The 27,746-nt window shown below is 31.8% G+C and overlaps 1 protein-coding gene across 1 annotated transcript; it reads left to right on the top strand.

Annotated features, from left to right (window-relative positions):
* Positions 1–2,750: 2,750 nt before the first annotated feature.
* On the top strand, positions 2,751–27,608 carry LOC113509580 (structural maintenance of chromosomes protein 3). The gene is made up of 23 exons (XM_026892924.3): positions 2,751–2,883; positions 3,015–3,129; positions 3,634–3,773; positions 4,483–4,641; positions 4,892–5,017; positions 5,349–5,516; positions 5,800–5,891; positions 5,978–6,131; positions 6,290–6,519; positions 6,959–7,168; positions 8,273–8,372; positions 8,475–8,621; positions 9,090–9,248; positions 9,988–10,146; positions 10,598–10,809; positions 11,663–11,825; positions 12,566–12,729; positions 13,279–13,486; positions 13,910–14,086; positions 14,663–14,799; positions 20,318–20,498; positions 25,179–25,361; positions 25,935–27,608. Exons 1-23 carry the CDS (start codon positions 2,869–2,871, stop codon positions 26,145–26,147), a joined length of 3,612 nt encoding a protein of 1,203 aa, XP_026748725.1. The 5' UTR covers positions 2,751–2,868; the 3' UTR covers positions 26,148–27,608.
* Positions 27,609–27,746: the final 138 nt, after the last annotated feature.

The raw sequence follows: 27,746 nt of genomic DNA, 5'->3' as shown, positions 1-27,746 counted from the left end.
AATTCGTAGGCGGATCCCAAAATACCTACCTAGACTCAAATCAATTCAGAAAAGTTTATTTACTAAATTGGCCCGGCTGAGAATCGACTCCGAGACCTCATTTACGCAAAGCACCGTGTCCACCACCAGTCACGGAGATCGTTATCGTTATAAATCGACCAGTCTCTTACTAATCCTTCAGAAATTATAGTTATAAGAATATTTTCTGTATTTTTAGTTTCGTGCCTCAAAAGGAAAAACAGAACCCTTATAGGAGCACTATGTTATCCGTCTGTCTGTCCATCTTTTCATCCTTCTAGTCAAACCCTTTTTCACAAAAATGCGTGGGGAAATCAAGCTACAATTAATCTCAAATACTCAAGTCTGCAATAACTTGAAGCTGTAAAAAAATCAAACTTCTAAGTCGACGCAATCAAAAGATACAACCGTTTATATTTTAACATTTACAAAAGAATCAAAACCTATTACCTAAATATTTCCCGTTAATCTAGAATCATAAAATTTAGCAAGAAGTAATGTCGTACAGCACAAAAGTAATTTAAAAATCGTAAATTTGTAGTTATATGACAACCACGAATTATTTTTTTCAGCTCTAATTTGTACAGGACCCTCTTTGCACGAGTCCGACTCACATCAGAAATTATTATCCTAAAAATATATTCTGTACTTTTATAAATTAAAACATTGAAGTTCTAAAAATATCACAAATAAATGCGAACCGTGGCAATGATGATAGTTGCTTTTCGTCATCGGTCGAGGTTTTGATCGAGTTCATGGCAGTTTTTTATTGTTTTTTTATTATGCTCTCCTTCGTAAGGGTCAAAAAGTCTGTATATTATGAGAGGTTAAAATAAGCAATAAAATTAGAGATCCTACTTCCTATTAGTATTATAAATGTAAAAATATGTATAGATGTTTGTATGTTTGTTATTAATTTGACATCATGTGTATCTTGCGAAAAATATAATGAAATAAACACTTAAGGCAACGTATGTAGAGATGTGCCATGTATGTCTATACTCGACTTATACTACTTCTAGATAGCGTATAAAGATAAAGCCTTATATTATATAGATAGAGCACTGAGCCTCAAAACTTTTTTCAGCTAATTATCAAATTAGCTGATTCGTTTTTTTTTTAATAATGTTCTTTACACTTACGCACACAATATATCATGGCGTATCTATATTTAATTATTTAATAAATAAAATGAGTTCTTATGCATTAAAAGCTGCAGAATTGGTAAGATAAAATGAATATAGAAATTATAAAGTAATCACTCATAAGCAATTATCACGCAAAACTATATGAAAAAAAATTTTTTTTTTTCTCGAAGCAGTTGTAAGGAGACACTCTACCTATATAATCTAAGAATAAAGCTTATACTAGATTTGAAATTTGAACTTCAGGAATACAACGATAAAAACTGCATCCAATTTAGTGGAGTAGTTTTTACGATCACGTTATCAACCGGTATTAACCAGAACTAATATACAGATAGAGAGACGAACAAAATTTCTAAAAATTACTGTTTTAGTTTCTATTAGATACTCTTATGAAGACCTCCTCATATATTTTTTTCTTAAATAGATTCTATGTACAGACATCTTCTAATTAAATAAAAAAAAACATTAAAGGAGAAAATATTTCCCCCCTATGGAACGCCAGTAGACAAATCAAACGAATCAGAGAGTTCACGTTCAACATGGACTGTCTGCAGGCGTCCACGCAAATAAGAGGAGAACAATTCCAGCACAGAGGGTGAGAACCTGTAATATTGTAGGATAGATAACAATATATTACCATCAACTATGTTGAAAACTTTAAAAAAGTACAAAAAAATATAAGAATGATGACTATCTTATCTTCCAAACCAAAATAAATGTCATCGGTAACTTTAAGTAGCGCTGCAAAAGCGCTGTGTCCGGAGCGAAAGGGAGTCAAGAGATTATTATTGTAAATAAAGAAGGCCCGCTTCCTCGACCTTGAGGCCGCTGCTCACTAGTAAGTTCTCACTAGAAGCGGGAGATTTTAGATCCAAGTCTAAAATCGCCCGAGTTTACTAAGATTTTCGAAAAGGGAAGAACAAATTATTTTTACCAAAGGGTGAAAGAAGCACTAGAAGAAAAATTAATATTGCGAGTTATAATGGGAACAGTGTTTGAAAACAATTGTAATTATTCTGCGATCCACATCATCATTAACAACTGCTTTAAATTTTATAGACAGTATAATCTTACAAGTCTCGTTCTCAATACAGAAAAAAGAATCTAAGTTGGGCCATGGAATTAATATTTTCTACACATCTATTTTATTTTCCTCAAAATTTCGCTAAAATTTGTAAAAAAATAACCAATATAAATCTGTTGATGATCACCTAAGAACATCGAAATCTTTGCTGCCAACATTGGAAATTGGAATTTTTTAAAAAGATTTCAGAATCGAATGTTTTTAGGTCATTTAGGCTAGAACGCTAACCTTTCGTGACAGTTGACCATAGAGTAAGGAAGCATTGATTATTTAAGGACCGTCACTACTCTGATAAACTAAAAAATAATTCTATGTAACCTTAGAACTTCAAAAATTATAATATTTTAAATTAATAAATATTCGTATTATAATAATATGAATATATATTTATTATATATATCAAATATTTATAAGATGACTCTGTATAAAATATCTATGTTGACAGGAACTGTAAGAATTTAGCTTTTGTATATTGTAAATGTTCTAATTCAATTATCTGATTAAATACATTTCATGTTTTTGATCGAAGTGGCGTAGGTCTACAATTGACAGCTAGAAGAAATGGCGGTCAGAGTTTGTCGTAAATAATCTTACATTTTTACAAATAATTCAGTGAAAATGCATATAAAACAGGTAAATTTACTTATGTTTTATGTTATATTACTTGTTGAATCGCGTATAAGTCTTATTATAGTTGTACACAGTCAATGTTTACCTATAGTAAAATTAGTAAACGTACTTAGAAAATGTTATTGTTTTTACAGGTAATTATTCAGGGATTTAAGAGTTACCGCGAACAAATTGTCGTGGAACCGTTTGATAAACGCCACAACGTGGTGGTTGGACGCAATGGTTCTGGCAAAAGTAATTTTTTTCATGGTAAGTATCATAACCATTAAGTATAAGTTTTATTCCCGATTCTGTTTTAATTGTGCTTGATATTAATGTAGCACAGTTACACTTAGTGCATCTATGTAGGTAGGTCATATCTCACACATACTGTTTATGAATTTTGTTCCACTTCTGAGTATTTACCACCATCTTCCCTATGTCTGGTGTACTGTAGGCTATGCAGATGTCCACAAGTCTCACTATTGGATAAACTAACGCTGTTTGTTTTTATTTCCTTTTTTTTCTATTTTTATGTCAAATGTCACCAAAAACTGATTGTACATACTTATAGTAATGAATGATTTTACCCATAATACATTTTTCAGTATTTGCTTACTTTATTCAGGACCTCCTATATAATGAATCCAAATATTAATGATTCTAAACTAAGCATTTCAACTGGAAGTAGATTCATCTGTTAGTTGTGTTTTCTGTATATATGATAAATAAGAAATAAACATTTTACTAATACTCCTATTCATATATTTTCAGCTATACAGTTTGTATTGAGTGATGAATTCTCCCACCTCAGACCTGAGCAAAGGTTGGCACTGCTCCATGAGGGCACTGGCCCCAGGGTGATATCAGCCTTTGTGGAAATAATTTTTGACAATTCTGATAATAGGATTCCTGTAAGTACTCTAAATAGGTATATAATTATATGTCTAATTTAATGTTGTGTCGATGATTATATATATTCTTGTTACCATTCAATATTAGCCATCAATTATTTTATTGTCAGTTATGTTTCTGTAATAGTTTTTATGACAAATTAGTATACATATTTACACTGTATTTAATTGTAATTTGAATATGTTCTAAATTTTTTTAAAGTTTTTTATTCACATTTTTATTTCTGTTCAAAGATCATACTTATTATTTAATTTCTAAATCTACCAATAACAACTTTACAATTTGTCAAAGTCAAATATCAAGACATAAGGAAGTTTTAAAGTGAACTGAACTAGAATTGATTGATAAAATTTTACTCTTCTTATTTTACAATATTACATTAAATACAGTATACAGGGGGAAAGAGATTGTTAGTAATGAGGTCTAATAGTCACATTGCCAATATACCCTCTCAGGTCGACCTCCATGTGGTTTCCCCTGGAAACCATTATGGTTAATTCTTGTCGAATCCATCATGGTGGGCCGACTGACCTGCATTCATTCTCACCTATCATCTTCCACTGGTGCCTCGTCGGTGTATATCGATAGCGCTGGCAGGGTACCATTCCATTTACACCCAAATGAAAAAATACAGTATACATGTTTATATAATAGATAGAGGTCTAATAGCTTAAATAACTGTCTTATAACAGTTATATATGTTTGCAGATTGAGAAAGATGAAATTTTCCTCCGACGAGTCATTGGATCAAAAAAGGACCAGTTTTTCCTTAATAAAAAGGTGGTGCCGCGTTCTGAAGTCCTCAATCTGTTAGAAAGTGCTGGCTTATCTAATTCAAATCCATACTACATTGTGAAACAGGGAAAGGTTTGTACTGCTTAACAATACAATAATATGATTAAATGTTACATATTTTATGCTATTACCATTTTATGTAAAAATAAAAATATATTAAAAATCATTTATTACAGGTCTTTTTAAATTTAATAAATAATTGCAATAAATAATATTTGTATTTTTTTTCTGTAAGAACAGGCTTAGATTTATCAAGTACAAATTAACATTGATTTCCTAGTCATAGACAAGTGAACACAGATTTTTCAATATTGTTTTACAGATTAACCAAATGGCAATAGCACCTGATTCACACAGATTAAAATTATTAAGAGAAGTGGCTGGAACCCGAGTATATGATGAGAGAAGAGAAGAATCAGTTACAATACTCAAAGAAACAGTTGGAAAGGTATTCACTGGAATTATATATTGGCTAATACCATTGTCAAATGTTAAGTTGTGTATATAGTTTATCCATGTGGTCCTAGCGTAGACTAGGCCACCCCTTTCCCATGAGTGTTGCAAGAGGTGACTAAGGGAAGACAAGAGATGGGCAATAGCGTCCCTCTTAAAACATCTAAAAGTCTAACTGCAGTTGTCAATCCACCTGCAAAGCATGGCAACTACTGGCAAAACCCTCCAAAGGCCTCCCTCTTGGGGTGTTATGTTCAGCAGTGGACACTTAAAGACTGACATGTTGATGATATAGTTTATCATTGTCAATATCCTTTTCATTCTAGGTGGAGAAAATCAATGAATTCTTACAAACAATTGAAGAGCGTTTAAAGACATTGGAAGAGGAGAAAGAAGAATTAAAGGAATATCAAAAATGGGACCGCGCTCGGCGAGTGCTCGAATTCATAATACATGACACAGAACACAGAGAAAACAAAAAGAAACTTGAAGAGGTACATAAAATTGCTGTTGTAAAAACAATTGTTTGTAAATACATATTGTATTTTTAAAATATAATTCAAATATTATTAAAATATCTTACAATGCAATATGAATAGAATAATTGGTAACACTGAGCGTAGAAAAAGCACTTAATAAAACTAACGAAAAAAATTTCTATCTTCTGATAGAATACATATGTATTCTATCAGTGTTACAGTAATTATGGTATACTGTAGTTTAATTTCTTTAATTTTTTTCTGCGGCTCATTACCAAAAATTTTAATTTTCTTTTAGTTGGAAAAAATGCGCTCAAACAGTGGCAAGGAACAACAACATTATGCTGATATGGTTAGAGAAGCTCAAGACCATGTCAGGGAAGCTAACAGGTATATTAATATATATTGTATTCTATTTTTATTAAAACAAAAAATCTGTCTCATAAATAAATACATAAAATAAATCGTCTATATAGGAAATTAAAAGAAGCTCGCAAAGACGTAGCAGCTGCAAGAGAAGAGAAGGACATTTTATCTACAGAACAACAGCAGTTGTTAAGAGAAAAGACCAAACTTGAGCTGGGTATCAAAGACTTGACAGATGATGTTGACGGAGATAATAAATCGAAGGTATTTATGTAAGGAAATTAATGAATGGATAATCCATCCATTAATTTCTCTATGATACAGAATATTTAAAATCGTAATTTATAAATCTATTAACACCTAACAGATAGAAGGGTGCTAAAATTATGACTGTAATGGTAACACAAAAAAAAAAATTATAGGAACGTGCAGAAACCGAGTTAGGACGCTTGAGACAACAGATTGCTGAAAAAGAACGCGAGTTAGAAGAACTCAAGCCAAAATACGAAGAAATGAAAGCTCGTGAAGAAGAGTGCACAAGAGCACTGGCGTTGAATCAGCAGAAAAGGCAAGAGCTTTATGCGAAACAAGGCAGAGGGACACAGTTCACTTCAAAACAAGATCGAGATCGTTGGATTGAAAAGGAGTTGAAGTAAGTACCTGTATTTTTTGTAAATTCATAGTAGTTATATCAAAGGAAACTTTGTAAAAAGTCTATGCGAGTGCTGTGTTTTGATATAAATTGTAAAACATAGCTTTGAATCCATTGAGTATTGTAACTCATGATGTTTATAACATAAGCGTTTGTAACCCGTAAATGAAATCTCTTACCATATGTTTTCTTTTGTCGTTGTGTTTGTGTCCATGTTTTGTTCCATTCTAAATTTGAATAAGGGAGGATAATATTTTATAATCAATAAATTTTTTACTAATGCACCCAAATTGGACATAATTTTCATTTACGCATAACAAAATTAAATGAAATAAATATTTAATTTTATAAGTATTTATATATATTTTATATATGAATACTACGACAAGTATGTTTAAATATTGTATAATATGTTGTTTCTATATTAACAATTTTTTAGGTCTCTAAACAAGCAAATAAAAGACAAAAAGGACCATGAGACTAAACTACGTGACGATCTTCGGCGTGATGCTACCAAACTGACGGAACTGGAGAAGAGAATAGAAGAGATGACGAAAGAGATGGAAAGGCAGCGAGTAGCTATTGACGAACATAATAAGCAGTATTATGAATGCAAGAAGAGAAAGGACCAAGAACAAAGTGCTAGAAAGTGAGTATGACCTATATTTACAAGAAAACAGAAAAATGCCATTTCATAATAAGTTCCAATCACATACGTATAAAATCTTATAGATTATCCTAATGATGTATACATATATAATATTACAGATTTTCTAAGTTTTTCACCTATCTGCCTGCCTGTAGGTACCTAACGTAACGAGACATAGCTAAATAAAATATTTCATTTCACCCCTTTCTATATTTTATAAGTAACGGTTTCTACTTTTCATCAGGTGGGCCATTGTGATTAACATAAAAAAAAAAACTATTTGTGTTACAAGGCCAACTCCAAGGCTCTGGTCAATTCTTGTAATGTGAATATAGCCTACTATTACCACTCAAGCCAGTAGACGTAAAAACGCATTTTATTTCGAGTTTTCCTTCTTTTGCATTTATGTGTTATGCTTCTTATGGCCCCATAATTGCCCCTTAATGAAAAAGGCTCCATCTTCATTCAGAGAAAAATATTTACAAGCTACTTATAATACTCAACTAAACAAAGATATGTTTTAAAGGTTTACATTATCTTGTATACTGTCTACATGTACAATACAAGGTCGCACATGTTGCAAACTTGTTAATTGACCTTTTCTAAAATAAATAGCTTTGTTGTATTTCTGTGACATAGAATAATGATATTGACATATATAAATCTACACGAGTATCAATATTTAAATGTGATAATGTTTCATCTGAGAACAAATAAATAATAAATTAAACCATAAAATATGGAATTAGTCTGCATGCCTATTTATACAACATTATTATCATTTGTATAACAAAAGTCTCAAGTGTCTATCTATAAATTTATTGTCAAATTGATATATTTTAGAAATGGACGATTCAAATTGATTCAGGAGAGTACACCGTATCTTCGCATTTAATGACCACAATATTTAAAAAGTAGTTTCTAATAACGTTTATTACCGTTGATTCATCGACATCATATCAGCCTTTAATTGTCCACTACTGAACATAAGCTTCCCCCTTAAGGAGAGTTTGCCAGTAGTTACCATGCCATTGATTGCAGCTGTCAAATCAATATCCACTGTTTAAGCCAACCAGCATTATAGTCGCGAACATATTTTCACAGTGAACTATGGCGTAAAGAAACTACATTGACGCAGAATTTGTCGTCATTAAAGGAAGACTTGGCTAAAGCCGATCAAGCACTCCGCTCTATGGCTGGAAAGGTAAAGTAAATTAGAACATGAAATCGGCCAGTTCCATTCGCGCTTTACTAATTTTTATTAGTGCTTTGATTTGTAATTGTTTCCATTTTTTTTTCCTTACAGCCAATTTTGAATGGAAGAGACAGTGTACGAAAAGTATTAGAAACATTCCAAGAGAGGGGTGGCGAGTGGGCAAAAATAGCTACACAGTATTATGGCCCTGTCATTGAGAATTTTACCTGTGACAAGACTATTTATACTGCGGTTGAGGTAAATGGTATTTAGAACTAATTTTGCATGTGTGCTCCATCAGTAGTGCACCGATTTTAATTATTCTTTTAATCAAAAGTGTGTACTGTCGAAATCGTATTACTTATAATATTTTTATATTATTATAAGCCTTTTTAATATTAAAGTACTAGTTTACATTTCACCACATGACGAGAAATATTGATTAAAAAAACTTATGACTTCCCTCTCAAATATAATTTTATTTATGTATACATCATTATATGACTATTGAAATAAACTATTATAATGCTAAAGAGTGACAAAAAATCCCATTTTACTATTTACATTAGTAAGGATTCTATAAAGTTTAAACAGAATAAGAGAGGCACTCATTATAAAAAATATTTTAAATGCATATGTATTAAAATTTAACAGTTAATGCTCAGTACTGTTTATATGTCAAAATATTAAATTCCATTGATATTGATGGCAGCCATTTATAAACAGGTTACAGCTGGCAATAGATTGTTCCATCACATAGTCGAGTCCGACACAGTGGGCACGAAGATATTGAAGGAGATGAACCGACAGAGCCTCCCCGGCGAGGTTACATTTATGCCACTGAACCGTTTGCAAGTACGCGACATGGTATATCCTAATGACAATGTAAGTATATATTTCAATAAGTTTTTATTTAGGCCATAACTAACTAAACTTTCACGGGGTTATCTTTCTGAAAATATTTATTTATTTAACTTTTTATTACACCAAAAACATAAAATTATACAATAATAATTAGAAAACTCAAATGGAATATATTAGCATAAAGTACAGATCAAAATATAGACATAAATATACAAAAGGCCTTATCGCTAGGGCCAATTAACAGTATAGAGTTTGTATTTATTGTGTTGATTTGCTTTTTGTTATGTTTTGTAATTTTCAATTATATTTAAAATATACTAAATTATACTGTGAAACAATGTTTGCCTAGTTGATTTAAATAAATAAATGTTTTTTTTTTTTAAATTTCTTGTAATATGAAAATATCTACTACCTCAAAATCTAAAAAAAAAAAACCCGAACATAATGATTGACCAGTCATTACAGGCCAAATATTTGAATGAAAGTACCTACTGTTTAAAAGTAAAAATATACAAACTTTAACCCACAAGCCTGTGTGTTAAGAGTGTCAAATGTCTGTCTGAATTAGAATAAAAATAATTTAGAATTAATGTGTTGGTACTTTCTTTAAAATCCGTTTCTACTTAAGAATAATCCATTTTTAATTAAGATGGTGTTATAAATAATTTTATCAAACGTTTGTTTTAAAATATTAGGATAATTTAATTTAACTTGTGTATTGTTTTTTTTTTTTTTTTTAACAATGAAAAAATAATTACAGAATGCAATAGCTATGGTACAAAAACTGAAGTACGACCCTAAGTATGCCAAAGCTATGAAGTATATATTTGGAAAGACACTCATCTGCAGGAACTTGGAATGTGCAACAGAGCTCGGCAAACAATTTCATCTGGATTGTGTTACTCTTGAAGGAGATCAGGTAACTTATCAGAATTTTATAAACTACTTCTTTTTAAAATATTATTTCTTTTATTTATTAAATAATATCTATAATCTTTTTAAATAAAACACAAATGTGAAAAATCCTGTGCAAAATATAATATTTCTGATCCCAACAGTTTCGACTATGTGTATATTTGTTTAAAATCCTATTTTGTAATAGTTACACCAGTTTGCCTTTTTCTAAAATTAACCTTTTAGAACATTTCATAGTCATTTTTTAACTTAATTAGAGGCATTTGTCAACTATTGCTTTTCTGGTTGAATGAATATGAGCATTTGAATTTGGAAAATAATTTCAGATGTCGCTCATTTCAAAAAGTAGAATTTACAAATTTAAGATTATATGTGGAAATAAACTGCAAATTAATATAAAGTCAAGCAAATTGTTAGCTTACAAAACCTAAAATTATGTGATTTTTTATTTGTAGGTATCATCAAAAGGCTCCCTCACAGGTGGTTACTTTAACCAATCCCGGTCGCGTTTGGAGATGCAAAAGACTCGTTCCGAGCTTATGGAGCAGATCACTACCCTAGAACAAGAGTTGAATACGCTCAGGCAAGAGTTAGGCAAAACTGAGACCAGCATTAACAGTATTGTCTCAGAGATGCAGAGAACGGAAACTAAGCAGGGGAAAGCAAAGTGAGTTTATACATTTTCATTTGAAGAATTTATTAAGTAGTTAATCACAATTTTTTTTTATGAATTATATTGTAAATAAATTTAACTATTGAATAAATCCTAATTATATAAGTTTGGTATACATACATATATATAGGATTCCTTTTATTTCAAACTAGCGACCCGCCCCGGCTTCGCACGGGTGCAATTCCGCACCGCTATGTCCCTGCATTTAAATCTGTAATATCTTCGGAAATATTAATTTAAATTACATGCTGTAAGCGCTCATGTTGATCTATATTAAATGGACAATGTATTTAAGGTACTTAATTGAATAAAAATTAATAGTGTATTGCTTAAAATCACTTCGTAAATAAGCCATTTTTCCCCGTATTATGTAAAGGATAAAAAATGATTATTGTGGGTTATCCTTATGAGATAGACATATGCCATCACGGACTTTTTTGTTAATTTTTTTAAGGTGTACAATACTGTAGTACATTATTTTGATTTATCTCGTGGGGTTCAGCCAGCGTTCGCAATTAGGCGCGAAAAAAATTTGTTTATTTATGACATCACATTAGAAATCTCTAAATTTATCAGTGTTTCTCTACAATATTATGCATGTATTACATATATAAACCTTAAAAAAAACGTTTCAAAACCTGTTTTAAAGATCTAAGCATATATAGGGACAGACAAACAGCGACTTTGTTTTATACTATGTAGTAGTGATTACATATGTTCTGCACACACAGAAAAAGTCACTTTTTGAAGAGTTATTAAAAAATAATATTACAATATAAAAAAAAATTATAACTAATAACCCTTACTGCTTACTCTTTTATTACAATAAGAAATAATCTTATTTCAGGGATATATTTGACAAAGTGAAAGCAGATATTCGTCTAATGAAAGAAGAGTTGGCGTCCATAGAACGCTTCAGAGGGCCGAAGGAACGGTCTTTAGCTCAATGCCGTTCAAGTTTAGAGGCCATGCAAGCAACTAAGGAGGGTCTGGAATCTGAACTACATCAGGTAATGAATCAAAATTAATATATTTATATACATATTTATATGATTTATATAAACCAGAAGATTTCTTACTGAATAGTTCATGTGACTACACAATTTGTGTGAAATTTAATATATATGGATCCATGCTCCTTAGGGAAAGTAAATACATTAGTGATAGTTGAATACCATCGGTATACTAATTTATTCTATGATGAATTCATCTCTCATTCAATATCTATAAAAAGAAATTGCATACTTAAAAAACAACAATAATCTTACGATATTAGCCGATCTGTAACAACTCTCGATCTAAGGGCTATCAACGCTTGACTGCAATCCATGGATCCCGGACTCGAATCCCAGCCTAAGATTTTGAATTTCGTTTAAATTCGTATTTTTATTTAATTGATGCCAAGCAATGGAGAATCATTTTTTAATAAAATTTATTGTCACTCAATTTTTGCTTTTGCGGGCATGTAAAAGTGTCATCTGGCATGCTACGACAAAAATTTTCGTATAAAACAAGAGTTTTAAAAGTCGACATATTATTACAATCACAAAGTCAATGCCCTACCATTATCTCGCATAACGATTCATTCTTATGTTAAATATATTAGTAAAAAGTGAAAATCTTTAAAAGTTAAAAAATTGTTTATTTTACCATGTCACATTTTCAAGAATGAAATGCTGCCATAATTTGTCTGAATTTTCTGTTTTATGTTTTGACCAATTAGACATTTACACCTTGTGTGTTATTGTAGGAACTGATGGAGCAACTGTCGACTGCTGATCAAGGCAAAGTGGATGAATTGAACGACGCCATACGGCGACTAACACAGGAGAATAAAGAGGCGTTCAGCGCTAGGATGAACCTTGAAGCTACCAAGAACAAACTGGAAAACTTGCTCACTAACAACTTAATAAGGTAATAAATATTAAACAGGCGTACTATTCTTAATTGTATAATCTTATTAAATAGTTCTTTATTTATATCAAGGAATAATAAATTGCATTAAATAATTATGCAAATGCATATATATATATATATATATATATATATATATATATATATATATATATATATATATATATATATATATATATATATATATATATATATATATAATCCTAAATGTAATTGATTGGTGCATCGAATAATAATTTTAAAGACTTGATCTCATTATATTCCGCAGTGTACATATCAAGCAGCAGGTAGTCAAGTCAAATGTTGTGTCAAAAAATCGCAGTTTCTTTTTATAAAATACAGCCCATTTTTACTCACTGCTAAATTAACATTCTATGGGTGAAATAATTTTTAAAATCTGTTAAGTATTTCTACCTCCATTACAAACAAAAAAAATCAAATCTTTCCTCTTAATTATATTAATTTATATTTATTATCCAGAAAAATTGTACACCTATTACATATACAATTTTTCATTCCTATTTATATAATATGCTATTATTTTAATAGACGTAAAGACGAATTAGTTCAAGCCTTACAAGAGATATCGGTAGAGGATCGCAAACGGCGGCTCGCTAACAGCAAAGCGGACCTGGCAGCGGCTGAAAAACGCATCCGGCAGATCAACAAGGAGTTGGAAGAAGTAGAACGCAAGGTGCAGGCCGCAGTCAAGAATGAAAAGGCGCTCAAACTAGAGTTGGACAAGTGGAGGAATAAAGTAAGATATTCTATAACTGCTTCAATAATACAAGTACAGTAATAATAATTAATTCATTAATATTTAAACTATAAATTTGTATAAATAAATAAATATTCTATGACTACAATCCCTAATGGGGTAATCAATTGTCGATGTAGGGAAATATTTGACATACCTATATTTTGCTGAGAATATTATAACCTAATATTACAAGGAACGAATTTACCGCCGACATTTAGCTTGATTTTGTTTATTATAGATGTTTTCCATCACCAGAAAGAAGTCTAAAATCTACATTTAAGAATATCATGCACTGCAAACCGTAAAGAAATATTCCCGCCCTCTTCGAAGAACCCCAAAATTTACGCGTGAAACGATTTAAAAGAATAATTAAGCATGAATATGTTTATAGTTGTTTTTAATTTTTAAAAACTTTTTTAGGAAAAAGAAGCTCAAGACAAGATGGAAGAAGATGCTAAAGGATTAGAGAAGATGGCATCTAAAGAGGTGTTGCTACAAGAGAAAATACAGGAATCTCTAGACAAGATTGCGGCACTGGGGACACTGCCTAACGCGCCCGAACTTCATTCCAAATATCAAAAGATGTCGTTGAAACAGGTGACTATGTACTTTTTAATAGAGTCCATTATTGAAAGTTAAAGAAACAACTACATATATCATTCACACATCGTTCGCATGACCTAAATAAAAAGTAAGCTTTTCTATCCTATATAGAACGTGTATACCTAATTTCATAGTGATCGCTAACAAGTAATAAACATGAGAACAAACTCACTTTTACATTTGTAATTTTAGTAAGGATTTAAATAGGTACAGTTACATTACAGACACACTTTTTTATACTACTATGGTGGCAACAAGCACACGGCTAGTCTAATGCTAAATGCCATCGCGCTCGTGAGCATTGCAACTAAAAGTGCCACGAGCGTCATAGCACTCGTGAAATCAGTCGCTGTTTAGCTTGCTTAAAAAAAATATTAAAATTTGATAATTTTCGGAGGAGACAGTTTTTTTAGAGACAAGGGTAAATGACATCAACACGACAAAGATTTCTTTGGTATTTTTAAGTAAATATGAGTAAAAATCAATGGCACTAAAAGGGTTATTACAAATGGCGCTACTACGAATATTCTATATTGCAGTTTTTAATAATAGCATTATAATTTTATATAGCTATTCAAAGAACTGGAAAAAGCCAATCAGCACCTGAAGAAGTACAACCACGTGAACAAGAAAGCGTTGGACCAGTTCATCAGCTTCTCAGAACAAAAGGAGAAACTTTACAAACGGAAAGAAGAACTCGACATTGGGTAATGTTTTTCATCTGTTTATAAAGACTTATTCATAACTAACTTTTTGCCCACTACTTCATACGTGGATTTCAGATTTTTTTTTTAAATACAATACTTCTGAGATAGTGTATCAAGATAAGACATACATACATCAGTTTTGAAGTTAGACCTTCAGGGACACAATTGAAAACCATATCTAATTTGTTACCGTAGTTTTTTTAAACATACAAGCAGACAGATAAAATTTCTAAAATATCTTGTACTGATATCTATTGGTCTTATTAATAAAATCCACCATTTACTTTTAACTAGCTGTTGCCCGCGTTTCCGTCGTTTTTCGTAAAATAAGTAGCCTATGTCCTTCCTCACGGTTCAGTGGTTTTGATGTAACAGACACATTTCCCTTCACTACTCTGCTCCTATTGATCGTAGCGTGATGAAAAGTAAATATTATAACCTGCCCAGAAGTATGAAGAATAATTGTACCAAGTTTCGTTAAAATCCGTCGAGTACTTTTTGTTTCTATAATGAACATACAGACAGACAGACAAAAATTTTACTGATTGCATTTTTGGCATCAGTATCGATCACTAATCATCCCCTGATAATTATTTTGGAAATATAATTCATGTACAGAATTGACCTCTCTACAGATTTATTATAAGTATAGATAGATGTCTCCCATGTACAGATATCGTCTGGTTACAATTTTATTATATTAGTAAAGAAACAAAAATATATAAATCAAATTTCACTATTAAATTGTATACTACAAGGTAGCAAACAAGTATACAGCCCGTCTGATAGTAAACGGTTACTGTAGCCTATGGACGCCTGCAACACTAGGGGTGTAATGTGCGCATTGCCTACCCTTAATATACCCTTTTTAAAAACCCTTATACTGTAGTCACTCTTAAATTAACAATTTATCACAAGAGAAATAATTATGTTCCACAAAAAAAAAAAAACAACTTCTGTTGTTGCAAAATTTGTTGTTTTGATTTAAAAACTAAACTATTAAACTGATTTTGGTAAAATTTCTATGGAACTAATCTGTAAGTAAATCCTTACAGATAAAAATCTGATCGGTTGCAACTTAATAAAAAAAAAAGAAATATTTTCAACTAATAATGAAATAATATATTTTATATTTTAACATAATTAACAATAACATACAAATAAAGAAATTACAAATAATAATTAATCTAATTCATGACATGTTAATTAGAAATATTATTAAATTAAACACTCGGTGAATATTTTGTCGTAATAACTTAATTTGTTTACAACATTAATGTAAGTGTAATCGACTGTCTTAATTTACATTATTATTTGTAAATCGTTCTACTCGCATTAGAGGTGGGTATATAATATATAGCAATATCTATATATTTTAGTTACATAACAACGAATATTTTAAATGTCCGTTACCCAATATTTAATGTCGAAATGAATAACCCATTTAAATTAATATAAATATCCAACCAGTACAATCTCGGAACTGGAAAATTTATATATATATATATATATATATATATATATATATATATATATATATATATATATATATATATATATATATATATATATATTTTATACAACTTAAAATGGCAAACAAGCTGACGGCCCACCTGATGGAAAGTGGTAACCGCCGCCTATAGACATGAGCAGTACCATGGACATAACAGAGTATTTTGTTTCGTCCATGATACCCCCCATGCGTTGCCATTCCTGAGGACTCAGATCTTATTCCTCTGTACCCTGTAAATTCACGCCATATCCCACCCTTCAAACCGAACCACAGCCATGCAAACACAACTACTTCACGGTGGAAACACGAATGGGACAGAGGTACCCAAGCAATCGACTTTTGTACAAAGTCTCCCTCTGGTAATGTGTAATGACCTTGTTTCCACCATTAATATCCAAAATAATCCAATATATAGATATTGGAATAGTACCAATATTAACCATGTCTATCTATCATGGTAAAATATGGATTGTCGAACAATAAATATGTAACATCTCACAGTTTCGTAATTCATTCATTCAATTAAAAATAATTTACAATAAATTATATGAAACATTTCAGCTCTTAATATCTAAATATACAATACGATGTTTCTATATCTAACCATTACATTAAAAGGAAGCCAAGTGTTCTCAAAATCAAGTAATAGTTATTAATTATATTTTGTCTTTTAAAAATATCTTATTACTCCAGTATTTGTAAACATAACCCTTCAAGTGTGGACGCCAGGTGAAAGCTAGTTTTTATATAATACAGTCTAGCTGACCTCGTCAACATTGTCTACTGCCACGTACCGGCTCGTTTTTTTTCTTTAAATTGGTTAAGATTTTTCAAAGATTAGCGTAAACGAACAACCGTGACTTCGTATGGGTACATTTCCAAAATCGGTAACCAATTCTAGATTGCGTATCAACATGACACATTCATCATAGACATATCAACATTCCTGGTCTAAGTTACATCAGGAAAACAACTATGAAAGCCGCATTCAATTTGATGTAGTGGCTTTTACCCGACTATGGCGAAGCAAGAAAGAGAGTTATGATTTTTACATAAACATTCATACAGACAAACATTTGACAAAGCCCGGAGGATAAGCAAGCTGAAGTGGCAATCGGCTGGTCACATAGCAAAGAACCAACAACCGATGGGGAAAAAAGGTTTTTGAGTGGCGATCCCGTATGGACAAACGCAGTATACTGCGTCACTCCGTCTAGTGGAGGGTCATCCTATAGGATGACCCTCCACTAGACGGAGTGACGATCTCAAATGCATTGCAGGGCGTCAGTGGATGCAAGTGGCTCAGGATGGTTCCTTATGACAGTCTCGAGACGCCTATGTCTAACAGTGGATGGATAATGGCTGAAATATATATTCATACAGACAAATATTCTGAAGTTGACAACTGGGGTTTTGTATTGTTATATTCTAATAGATTTTAAACAGATAAATTAATTACATAGAGAGAGGATAGCTTAAACCCGCATCGTTACTTGAATAATGGTATCTACCCTTGAATTTTTTATCTAATAATTTACTTTGTTTCAATGAAATTACACAATGATAAGATGATATGACAACAGGAAATATGTAACAAGAAGCTTATCGTCTTAAAAGAAATTACATTGTACTTGTAAAGTTAATATGTGTAAAGATTACCCGTAAATAAATTTATAGAATCCATATTTTCAATCTACGTCCTGTGCCTTACAAAAAAAAAAATTGTATTTTACTTTTCAAAGTTCCAACTTTAAAAGTTAACACCATTTTGGTCTCAAATACCAAATCACTAAGATTTTGATTTATGATTTATTTTTTGTTCCTGATTAGGAACGAAACGTACGAAACGTTTAAAGCGTGATTACGCTTTAAACGTTTCTTACTCATTTGATATATTTTACTTGATTTTCATGATATGGCATGATCACTTTGATACGTATTGACCATAGTAAATTATTGTTACATTAATAAATATTTAACTTAATATTTGCTCACCTCGACATTATAAAAATCGGATTTTGCGTGAAATGAGCCATTATTAATAATATAAAATCTAACTGTAACTGATTTCAATATAAGGCACATTTCAATCCACGGTTTCTTCATCGTTCTGAATAAAATTCACTTCCTCCCCATTTTCAAATTTTAATATCTGATCAATAATTTTAAAGTATACAAGTTCCTTTACATCAGGTGCATATAAGTAGTCCAAATGATTATAACCTTTAAGGAATTCATATATGAACACGTTAGGCAAATGTTTCTTCAACGTACTCACGTCCGCAGGGTCGGATAACCAGTCGTTGTCGCTATAAAATAACGCAACGGGCACTGTTATTTTGCTAAGATCATAATCAGGCGGCGAGGTGTCACCATATGTTTTTAAATTCTGCTCAGGTCCATAATCGTAGCGACAGAATCTTCCCGAATGTAACAGTTGTCCATAATGTAAAAATTGAAACGTAGAGGATCCACTAAACATGTGTCCTAACATGATGGGCATCATCGTGCTGTTTATGGACCTATAATCATCACCTACGATCAACGTTAAGTAATCTTTACATTTGATGCTTAACATACTGCACACATACGCGGAAACCTTGTTGAAGAACACAGAGCTTGGCCCGTATATATTAAAAGTCAATAGAAGGTAGTTCAATATGTTCTGCGCTGGAGAAAGCATTTTTATTATCGGAGATCTGACGTGCTTTACCCAAGCTATGGGTGCAAGTGAAAACATCAATTTTACCTTCTCATTGTACTCAGGCCTCAGCGAATTCATCACGTAAAACGATGTAGTACCTTGCGAATGTCCTATATAGTACACATATTCATTACCCGTCACGTTTAAAATGTAGTCAATCATTTTTGTCGTGTCGTACATTCCGATTTGTTCCCATGTGAACTTCCAATAGGCCGGGTCTGTTGAATTCAGCTTCGTATGCTTTGGAGAATGTCTGTTGCCTCTAGCGTTTCCCATCCAAACGTCGAATCCCTGATCCGCTAATATGTAACTGAAGGCCTGCTCTGGGCCCTGTATTACCCAACTGTCCGATGAATCCATGATACCGTGCATTAAAAACACCACAATATTGTTTCTCTGTCCATCTCTACCGTGCGGTATTCGGTGAAAATTTATAATATAACCATCATCAGTGACAACAGTATGTTCTTCAAACGGATATCCATATTTTTTCGCCAATTGCGATATGTTCAAATAAGCGTCCTCCGGTACTGATATCGACAAGTTTGATTGTACATCGTTGAAATTGTCACTTATTAATATGCTGAATATATCTTGGAAGCTGCTGATTATACGCGTGTTATAATTCGTTGATTCCGTCGTCTCTACGCTTCTAGCATATCCTATACACGTATGCGACAATACGTATAGAAATATGTGAAAATACATTTTACTTTAATTTCCGTTATCGTTGGGCGCCAGCTTTAAACGAATTGATGCGTGCCGGTGCTGTTTTCTTATTTATACTTTTGTTTTGAACTGCCATTAGTATATACTTGTATCACGCTTGAATCTGTTTCTAATTACTATATAAGAACTTGACACCATTGATTAAGATATTGTACCACTTTAAATACACATTAAACTAGTGACATGAATTATATCGATGTTAAGGATTCCCTCGAAATTAATAAAATGTTAGAAGGAAGACCATTTTTTTTTTTAATTCGGGAATATTAATGGCTGAAATGATTATGATGAATCTTATAAGACACACAAGAAGACATTTGGTGAACTCAAATGAGAAAGTACAAGGTTTGTTTTACAAATTCAGTACATACTATATATAATACAAGTCCAAAGCTGGATATAACATATAGAACAAGTATTCTGCTTGTGTGGGGTGTTCATAGGCTTCATAACCAACCATATGCTTCTTTGATCAACATCTTTTCAACCATTTTCTTTTATTCTAAGTTATTATCCCATATAAACATAAGACATAAATATAATATTTTTTTTTATTATTTTTTTTTTAACAGTGGCGAGAAAATTCGTGAACTTATAGAAACATTGGAACACAGAAAGTTAGAAGCGATACAGTTCACTTTCAAGCAAGTAAGCAAGAATTTCACGGAGGTCTTCAAGAAATTAGTCCCGCAAGGTCGAGGCAGTCTCATCATGAGAGTGGCGACAGACGACGGACAAGAAGTCAACGCAGACGTAAGTCAGTTTATAATAAACCACCTGACACGGCAAATGTTGTTTTCCCCCTACCACCACCTAACGAGTCCATTATTAGGGTTCCGTACCAAAAATGTGCAAAGGATCATTTATAGTGCTACTTGATCTGTCCTTCTCTCCATTTGTCCGTTTGTTACAGCGCTATATCTCAGTAATTACTAAAGTATCAAGTTGAAATTTTGAATAGTTTTACATATTATTAGCCTGCACGTATTGAAATGGAAATAATTGGAAATATTTATTTTTTCTTTACTAAGAGATCCAAAAAAGCTAAAAATTTTAAAATTGGTATTTTTTATAGTGTGTAGTTTCTTATATAGAAAACGTGAAATAAAAAGATAGAATAGGCCACCCCTTTCTTTCCCATGGGTGTCGTAAGAGGCGACCAAGGAAACAATGCTCAAGGGATGAGCAGGAGGGTCCCTCTTAAAACATCACCAAAAGCCAAACTACGGTTGCCAAACCCCCTTTGTGGAGGAGGGAGGCTATATTCAGTCCAGACAGTTGACGACTGATACAATGTAATTGCTTCTTACTACTTCTGTGTTTTATTTTTAAATTATTAAAATAAAAAACATAATATAAGGTAATAGTAATAATTTGTAAAAGTAGAATGACAATTAGTAGTAATTACAATTCATATGTAAATAGTTCGATAAAAAAAGCATGCATATTGACCTGCAAAAGGTTGTAATTACAACCTAACAGAATATATTTGGTGAAAAGTGTATGGATAAAAAGGAAACACAGCCGATAGTAAAACCAAATAATTGTACGATAATGAAAATGAGGCGCAGACTCGTAACAATAATAATACCTGATACGTAAAATAATGCTAATAAAGTCCCATAGACCTACTAATTTTTAAATTTAGAATACGGAATCGTGTAATTACGGAAAGATTTTGCTTATTAACGAAAAAATCTGCTCCGTTCGTGGCAAAATAAATATAGAACTAACTTAGGGGTACAAACTCCATAGATTACAAAAAAGAATTGTAAAAATCGATTCAGAATTGCAATGATCATTGAATATACAGCATTACATCTTACTAATATAAAAGTATTGTATTTAGATGTCTGTACAAGGGAGTTATTTAAGAAATAAAAATATGAAGTCTTGATAATTTTTTTCTATTTTTCTATATGTTAATTTCGGCATCACGCAAAATCTACTACACCAAATTGGATACGGTTTTAACGCCTTAATTGAAGTCCTACATATACTCTATTTTGACCCGCCATCTATGAGTGGTCTTACATCATTGGATTTTCTACTTCTGACTAGGTATATGTACGAAGTAGCGGTGAAAAACTTAGTAATAAAGTACTGTCAAATTTGGGGGGAAAGAGATTGTTAGTAATGGAGACTGAGAATCCCATTGCTAGCAATATACCTAACCAGGTCGACGTCCTCGCGGTTCTCCCTGGAAACTATCATGGTTAATTCCTGATGAATTTATCATGATGGGCTAACTGGCCTGTTTTCATTCTCATCTATCACCCTTCACTGGTGCTCCGCCCGCGTATCCCGTTAGCGCAGGTGGGGTTACCATACCATTTTCACCCAGAAGATAAAAAAATACTGACAAATTGAGAACGTCTTTCTTTTGTAATTCGCTTATAAAAACATAAGAAGAAATTACTATAGTTTTTTTTTTTATGGTTGTAATGGATGATAAAGGAATGGTAACTCCGCCTGCGCTATCACAGATGCGCTTATATACACTGACGGGCCACCAGAGAGGGATGATAATTGGTGAGGATGGCAAGGCATGTTAGTTGGCCCATCGTGACGAATTCAATGATAAATTAGTCACGATAGTTTCCAAGGGGTACCTGATAAGTTATATTGATATAGGAACTAACCTCCGCATTACTAACATTCCCTTCTCCATTACTATAAATTATACAATTCTAATTTATAGCAATTTCTACAATGCTAGCATTGTTTATCAATATTCCATTTCCAATGTCAATGTGTGATGACGTGCATTGTTTAACGTAATGCTTTTTGATAGACAAAACTGCATAATGAGTTCCCGTATTGTTACTACCCTTTGACATAAATATAGCCATTCGAATTGTTTTAAACGCTATGAAGGATGGCTAAATTGTTCTTGGTTATTGATATACAAACAACCTAAGTGTAGAAAAAGCGGTATAAAGTAGTTCGTATTTTATCAAATTTCGTTAAAAAGTATAACTTCTGTACAGTTTTTTTTTTTTTATATTTAGATATCTATGGTAAATATTCGGTTCAACTCGTGTATTGCGCTTGTCCTATGATAATTGCGATAAGTTAGCAAACACTTTTTTTTTATTGCTCTCGCCCTATAATTATATCAAAAAATCAGATCATAGCTGAAATGCCCTTGACCAATATTCCATACTGAGATAAGGCTCAGATTATTATTTACTTTGTATGGGCCATTTTGGTGAAATACAAACATCCATTGCCTTGCTATTATTATATATATTTATAAGTTCCACACTGAGACAATTTTCTATGTATAAAATATGTAAAACTCTTTTTGACTCAAAAATTATTTTATTGTTCAAAATATCAAACATAGTTTATAAGTAAGATGTAAAATATAGCCTATTCGTATATCTTTTTCCAGACCAAATACTATATGTGTACCAAATTTCATCATGATTGGTTGTTCCTTTTAGGCACCAAGAGACAACAAACTCACTTTTACATAATATACCAATTTTTATGTTAGAGCTTTAGGAATATAACTGTGAAAATCGTATCCAATTTGGTGCAGTAGTTTTTATGTAATTACGGAACAAACATACAGATCGACTGATATTCTAAAAACCTTTTTTTTTTTAGTTTCTACTTCTCCTATTAATCCCTTCACATAATTTGTTTAAATGTTTTCTATGTACACACATCATCTAGTTATAATTTTATTATTAAGAGTAAGATATTAATACGGAAATACATACGAAAATCCATTTTGAACAATGCCATGATAAAGTAAAAATAATGATAAAAATCGTGCGTCCTTAAAATGTTTACATTTCCCTATTTAATCTTTGTATTATGTATTTATTTCTTTTTGTATATTTGCTATCATAACTCGGCCAACCTTCATAAATAACTTACTGAGGAAAACTGGTCTATAAGTGACCTAAACCTAGGTTCATAAACGAGGACTACAACTCGTTGACTTTGACTCATTATATGGGTTAGATAACGTTCAACAGTTTAATTAACAATCCATACCACATTACATTTATTTTGCAATTTGCAACAATATTGCTTTCAGCAATAAGACGGCTTTATTGAACTTATATATACACTTATATTGTATTTGCAATCGACTACAAAAAGGATTAAGTTCTCAATTCGTTTGTCTTCTTTTTGATTGTTAAAAAAATTTTTTTTTATTCGAAAGGTTATACTTACAAGTTGATCCCATAGAAATTTTATTAAAATCGGTTGAGTAGTTTAATTGTTAAATATAATAACTGGTTTAGCCACAACTGAAATCGGTTTTGTAGAAGACAAAATTATTTTCTGTTAATCTCTGTGTGTATAATGCAAATAAATTATATTCATCCAATTGATTCATTGTGGACACATATTTTATGTTGACTACAAGCTTAATTTTTATATGAATAATTACTTAAACCAATATTTTTGAAAGTCTGTTGCGTTTAGTAAATGACTTTTTGAAAATTTTCTCCATTTTGCCCTATTACTAGTTTCCCTCATCGATAAAGCCCTCGTTTTCCTTCCCAATATAACGCCGATTTGCATGTTACTAAATAAATTTGAAATCTACGGTACTGACTTGTATGAATAAGATGATTTATGAAATTTGATAAAATACCGGACCAATGCCACTTATTTTTTTCTATTTCTTAAAGAACGTTTCGTATATTATTTTTATAAAAATTAATATTATTTTGGTGGAACTAATTGATATAATTGTAAAATATCCCAAAAAAGTTAAATTTCTTCAATTATACGCGATAAATTAAATGCAGTAGATTGATTAATAGGACTAATTGTTGCCATAAGTCATTCTAATTATCGAAAATCCAGAGAATTGCATCTATACATGATATTTTTGTGAATATTTTTAACTTTAGAAAAATAATTTACCTAATTAGCGTACATTACAGTATGGGGTAGGTAGTAAATTACAGTATGGGGTTTTATAAGTATATATTAAGGTTTCTTAATGGTCGCTAATGCGCACGTGACACCCTGAGTGTTGCAGACGTCCAAGACTACAATAACCATTTACCATCATCAGATGGGTTGAATACTTTTGCCACCTTCTTGGTATAAAATAAAAAAAACACGTGTTTATTCGAAATAATAAAAACCAACTAAATGTTTAAGAACTTCTTAAACATTTATTTTTTACATGAATTCTCCACTTACGAATGCATCTACATTTTTTCTGTAATCTCCCTTGACAATACCAATAATTGTGACAAGGTTCGGAAACATTTTTATTTATAATCAGGCACTTTACTACACATTTATAAATGTATATAAACACTAACTGATCCTGCAAACGTTGTTCTGCCATATAAATATTTTTTTCTGGACACCCTAACCATCTAATGGTATGAAATATACTTTAAGACCTATTCTCTAATATTTTTATATTATTATTGTGAATATTTTCAGCGCGCCAACGCAGACCAGTTCACAGGCGTGGGCATCAAGGTGTCGTTTACGGGCGGCGAAGGTGACATGCGCGAGATGAACCAGTTGTCTGGTGGACAGAAGTCGCTGGTCGCGCTCGCACTCATATTCGCCATACAGAAGTGCGATCCCGCGCCGTTCTACTTGTTCGACGAAATCGATCAGGTCGGTCGATAATTTCAGATACTTTATGTATACATATTAAAGTAATTCTTGATATATACCTGCTGTTTGCATCACCATACAACCCGCCACAAACTAAAATTCCATCCCAACTATCTGGATGAGTGATGGCCTCTACCGTCCGTTTTCAAAGCGCTTTCTTCCACGCACAACCACGATTCGGAATCAACTTCCAGCAGCATTATTTCCAAACTGATACGACAACGTAACCTTCAAGAAAAGAACATATTCCTTTTTAAAAGACCGGCAGCACACCTGCGATGCCTCTAGTGTTGCGGGTGATCATAGACGGCGGTAATCACTAATCGTCAGGGGAGGCATATGCTTGTTTGTCCCTGTATTATAAAAATATATGTATATTTCTCTTATTATGGGTTTTGACAGTTACAGTCGACTAGATTTTACCCGCGATTTGGTATGCGTATATTTTAGCAATGAGTTATTTTCCTGCAGTAAAAATTTATTATATGTTACATTCACCTTATTTAGTGAACATTGTTAATCGGATTCTATAATGTTAAAAATTACAGTTACTAAATAACACGTTTTCTTCAGGCTCTGGACGCGCAGCATCGTAAAGCAATTGCAAACATGATCCACGAGCTGTCATCGTCTGCTCAGTTCATCACCACTACATTCAGGCCGGAGTTACTGGAGCACGCGCACAAATTCTACGGCGTCAAGTTTAGGAACAAAGTGTCACACGTGGAATGTGTGACGCAAGAGGAGGCGAGAGACTTCGTAGAAGACAGTGCTACTCATGCGTAAATTGAGAGCTAAGAACCGTTTAGTCGGCTATGGATTGTTACATTTCGCATATGCAACAAAAATTTACATTTCCATTAAAGATTGATTACATTCTTAGTTTGTACTACTTTGGAAATTACCCTAACTTTATGGAATTTACAATTAAATTATATTTTGTTAAGACATTTTGATGAATAAATTTATTGTAGTTAGTTTACTACATCTATCTCTATGTACCTACTTTATAATAGAAAGAAAAACCGAAAACACAACTTCTATTTCACTTTTAATATGTGCGTACGCAACGCAATACCTTAGAGTGAGACAAGAACAGCATAGATGTGTAATTAGTAAACTTTATTTTTAATAGTATTGATCCATGGGATCTCGAATTTTTTTTATTTGTTATTACCTACTTTGAGGTCCAGTAATTAAAAAACATTGTACTATATTTTTTTTTCTATTGTAATTTTAGATGACGTGTTCAATTTCATACCTGTGTGAAACATATCACATTTATGATTATTTTACTTTACTTTTAATCGTCATACCTTGTAACTAAACCGAGATGATAAACACATTGTTGTACCTAGATCTAATGACATTAAATGTGTTATCCATTAGAATTTTCCAAAGTAAACCTTTAATTTTAGTGACTAAAAGCTATCTCTGGGAGAAACAAAAATATAAATATAAATTGTTGAACGAAAAATAATATAAATGTTTTCTATATTTATATGAATTGTGAGCAGCGTCACTAAGTAAATATTCGATACGCAAAACGAATTCTGAAGAAACAATAGTAATTTTTATACCTCGGGAGTCCCTTGCTCTGTCTTTGGTAGGTGAAGAAAACCCAGTGGTCAATCAGATTAATTGTAACAAATTGTAAAATTTTGGTATATTTAAAACTCATTTGTAAAAGGTAGTTTAGCCTTTTTGTTCTCTCGATATTGCAGTAGTTACCGTTCCTACATTTTACCGTTACCTAACTTTAAACGAAATATATATTATACTTTTTTATATTGCCGACTATAATATAAGTAATTCTAAAATATTGTAAACTTTGTTATTTTTGTTATTTATACCTTTTTAAAAGGCCGGTAATGTATTAGCCACTGAACTGGTGTCGTTATTGTCCATGAGCTGCGGTGATCACTTACGATCAAGTGAATTGCATGCTCGTTTGTAGCTCTGTCACATTAAAAAATACTCTGTTTTTATTACTGTGTTAATGTAGTAAGCAGGTAAATAAACGTCGGATGAATCCGACACGGACGCTTTTAACAACAAACTTTAATAAATTCAGCTTGGAGTGGCTAAAATGTGACCTGAATTTATACATCAAATAAATTATTACAAATTTGTGTCCCTTATAGTTATTCATAATTATTTGTATTCGGTTTGGGTATCGAAATTACTTGTTGTTCGAAGTGGTGCTGACATGACATAATTTGATAGCATTAAAATAACTTTTATAATTGACGTAGTTTCATTTTATTTGCATGTAATTTACTGTTGTCACAGCTCGAGCCAATTTATATTCGAAAACTTGATTCAAAGGATCCTCTGTAATATTTTTGTACAACTATAATTATAGAAAATCACACATTTCTAAAG

Source organism: Galleria mellonella, unplaced genomic scaffold (assembly GCF_026898425.1).
Source record: "Galleria mellonella isolate WM207_F2 unplaced genomic scaffold, CSIRO_AGI_GalMel_v1 utg57, whole genome shotgun sequence".
Taxonomy (NCBI): domain Eukaryota; kingdom Metazoa; phylum Arthropoda; class Insecta; order Lepidoptera; family Pyralidae; genus Galleria; species Galleria mellonella.
The sequence above is the reverse complement of the archived record's forward strand: the minus strand, read 5'-3'. Positions and strand labels throughout refer to the sequence as shown.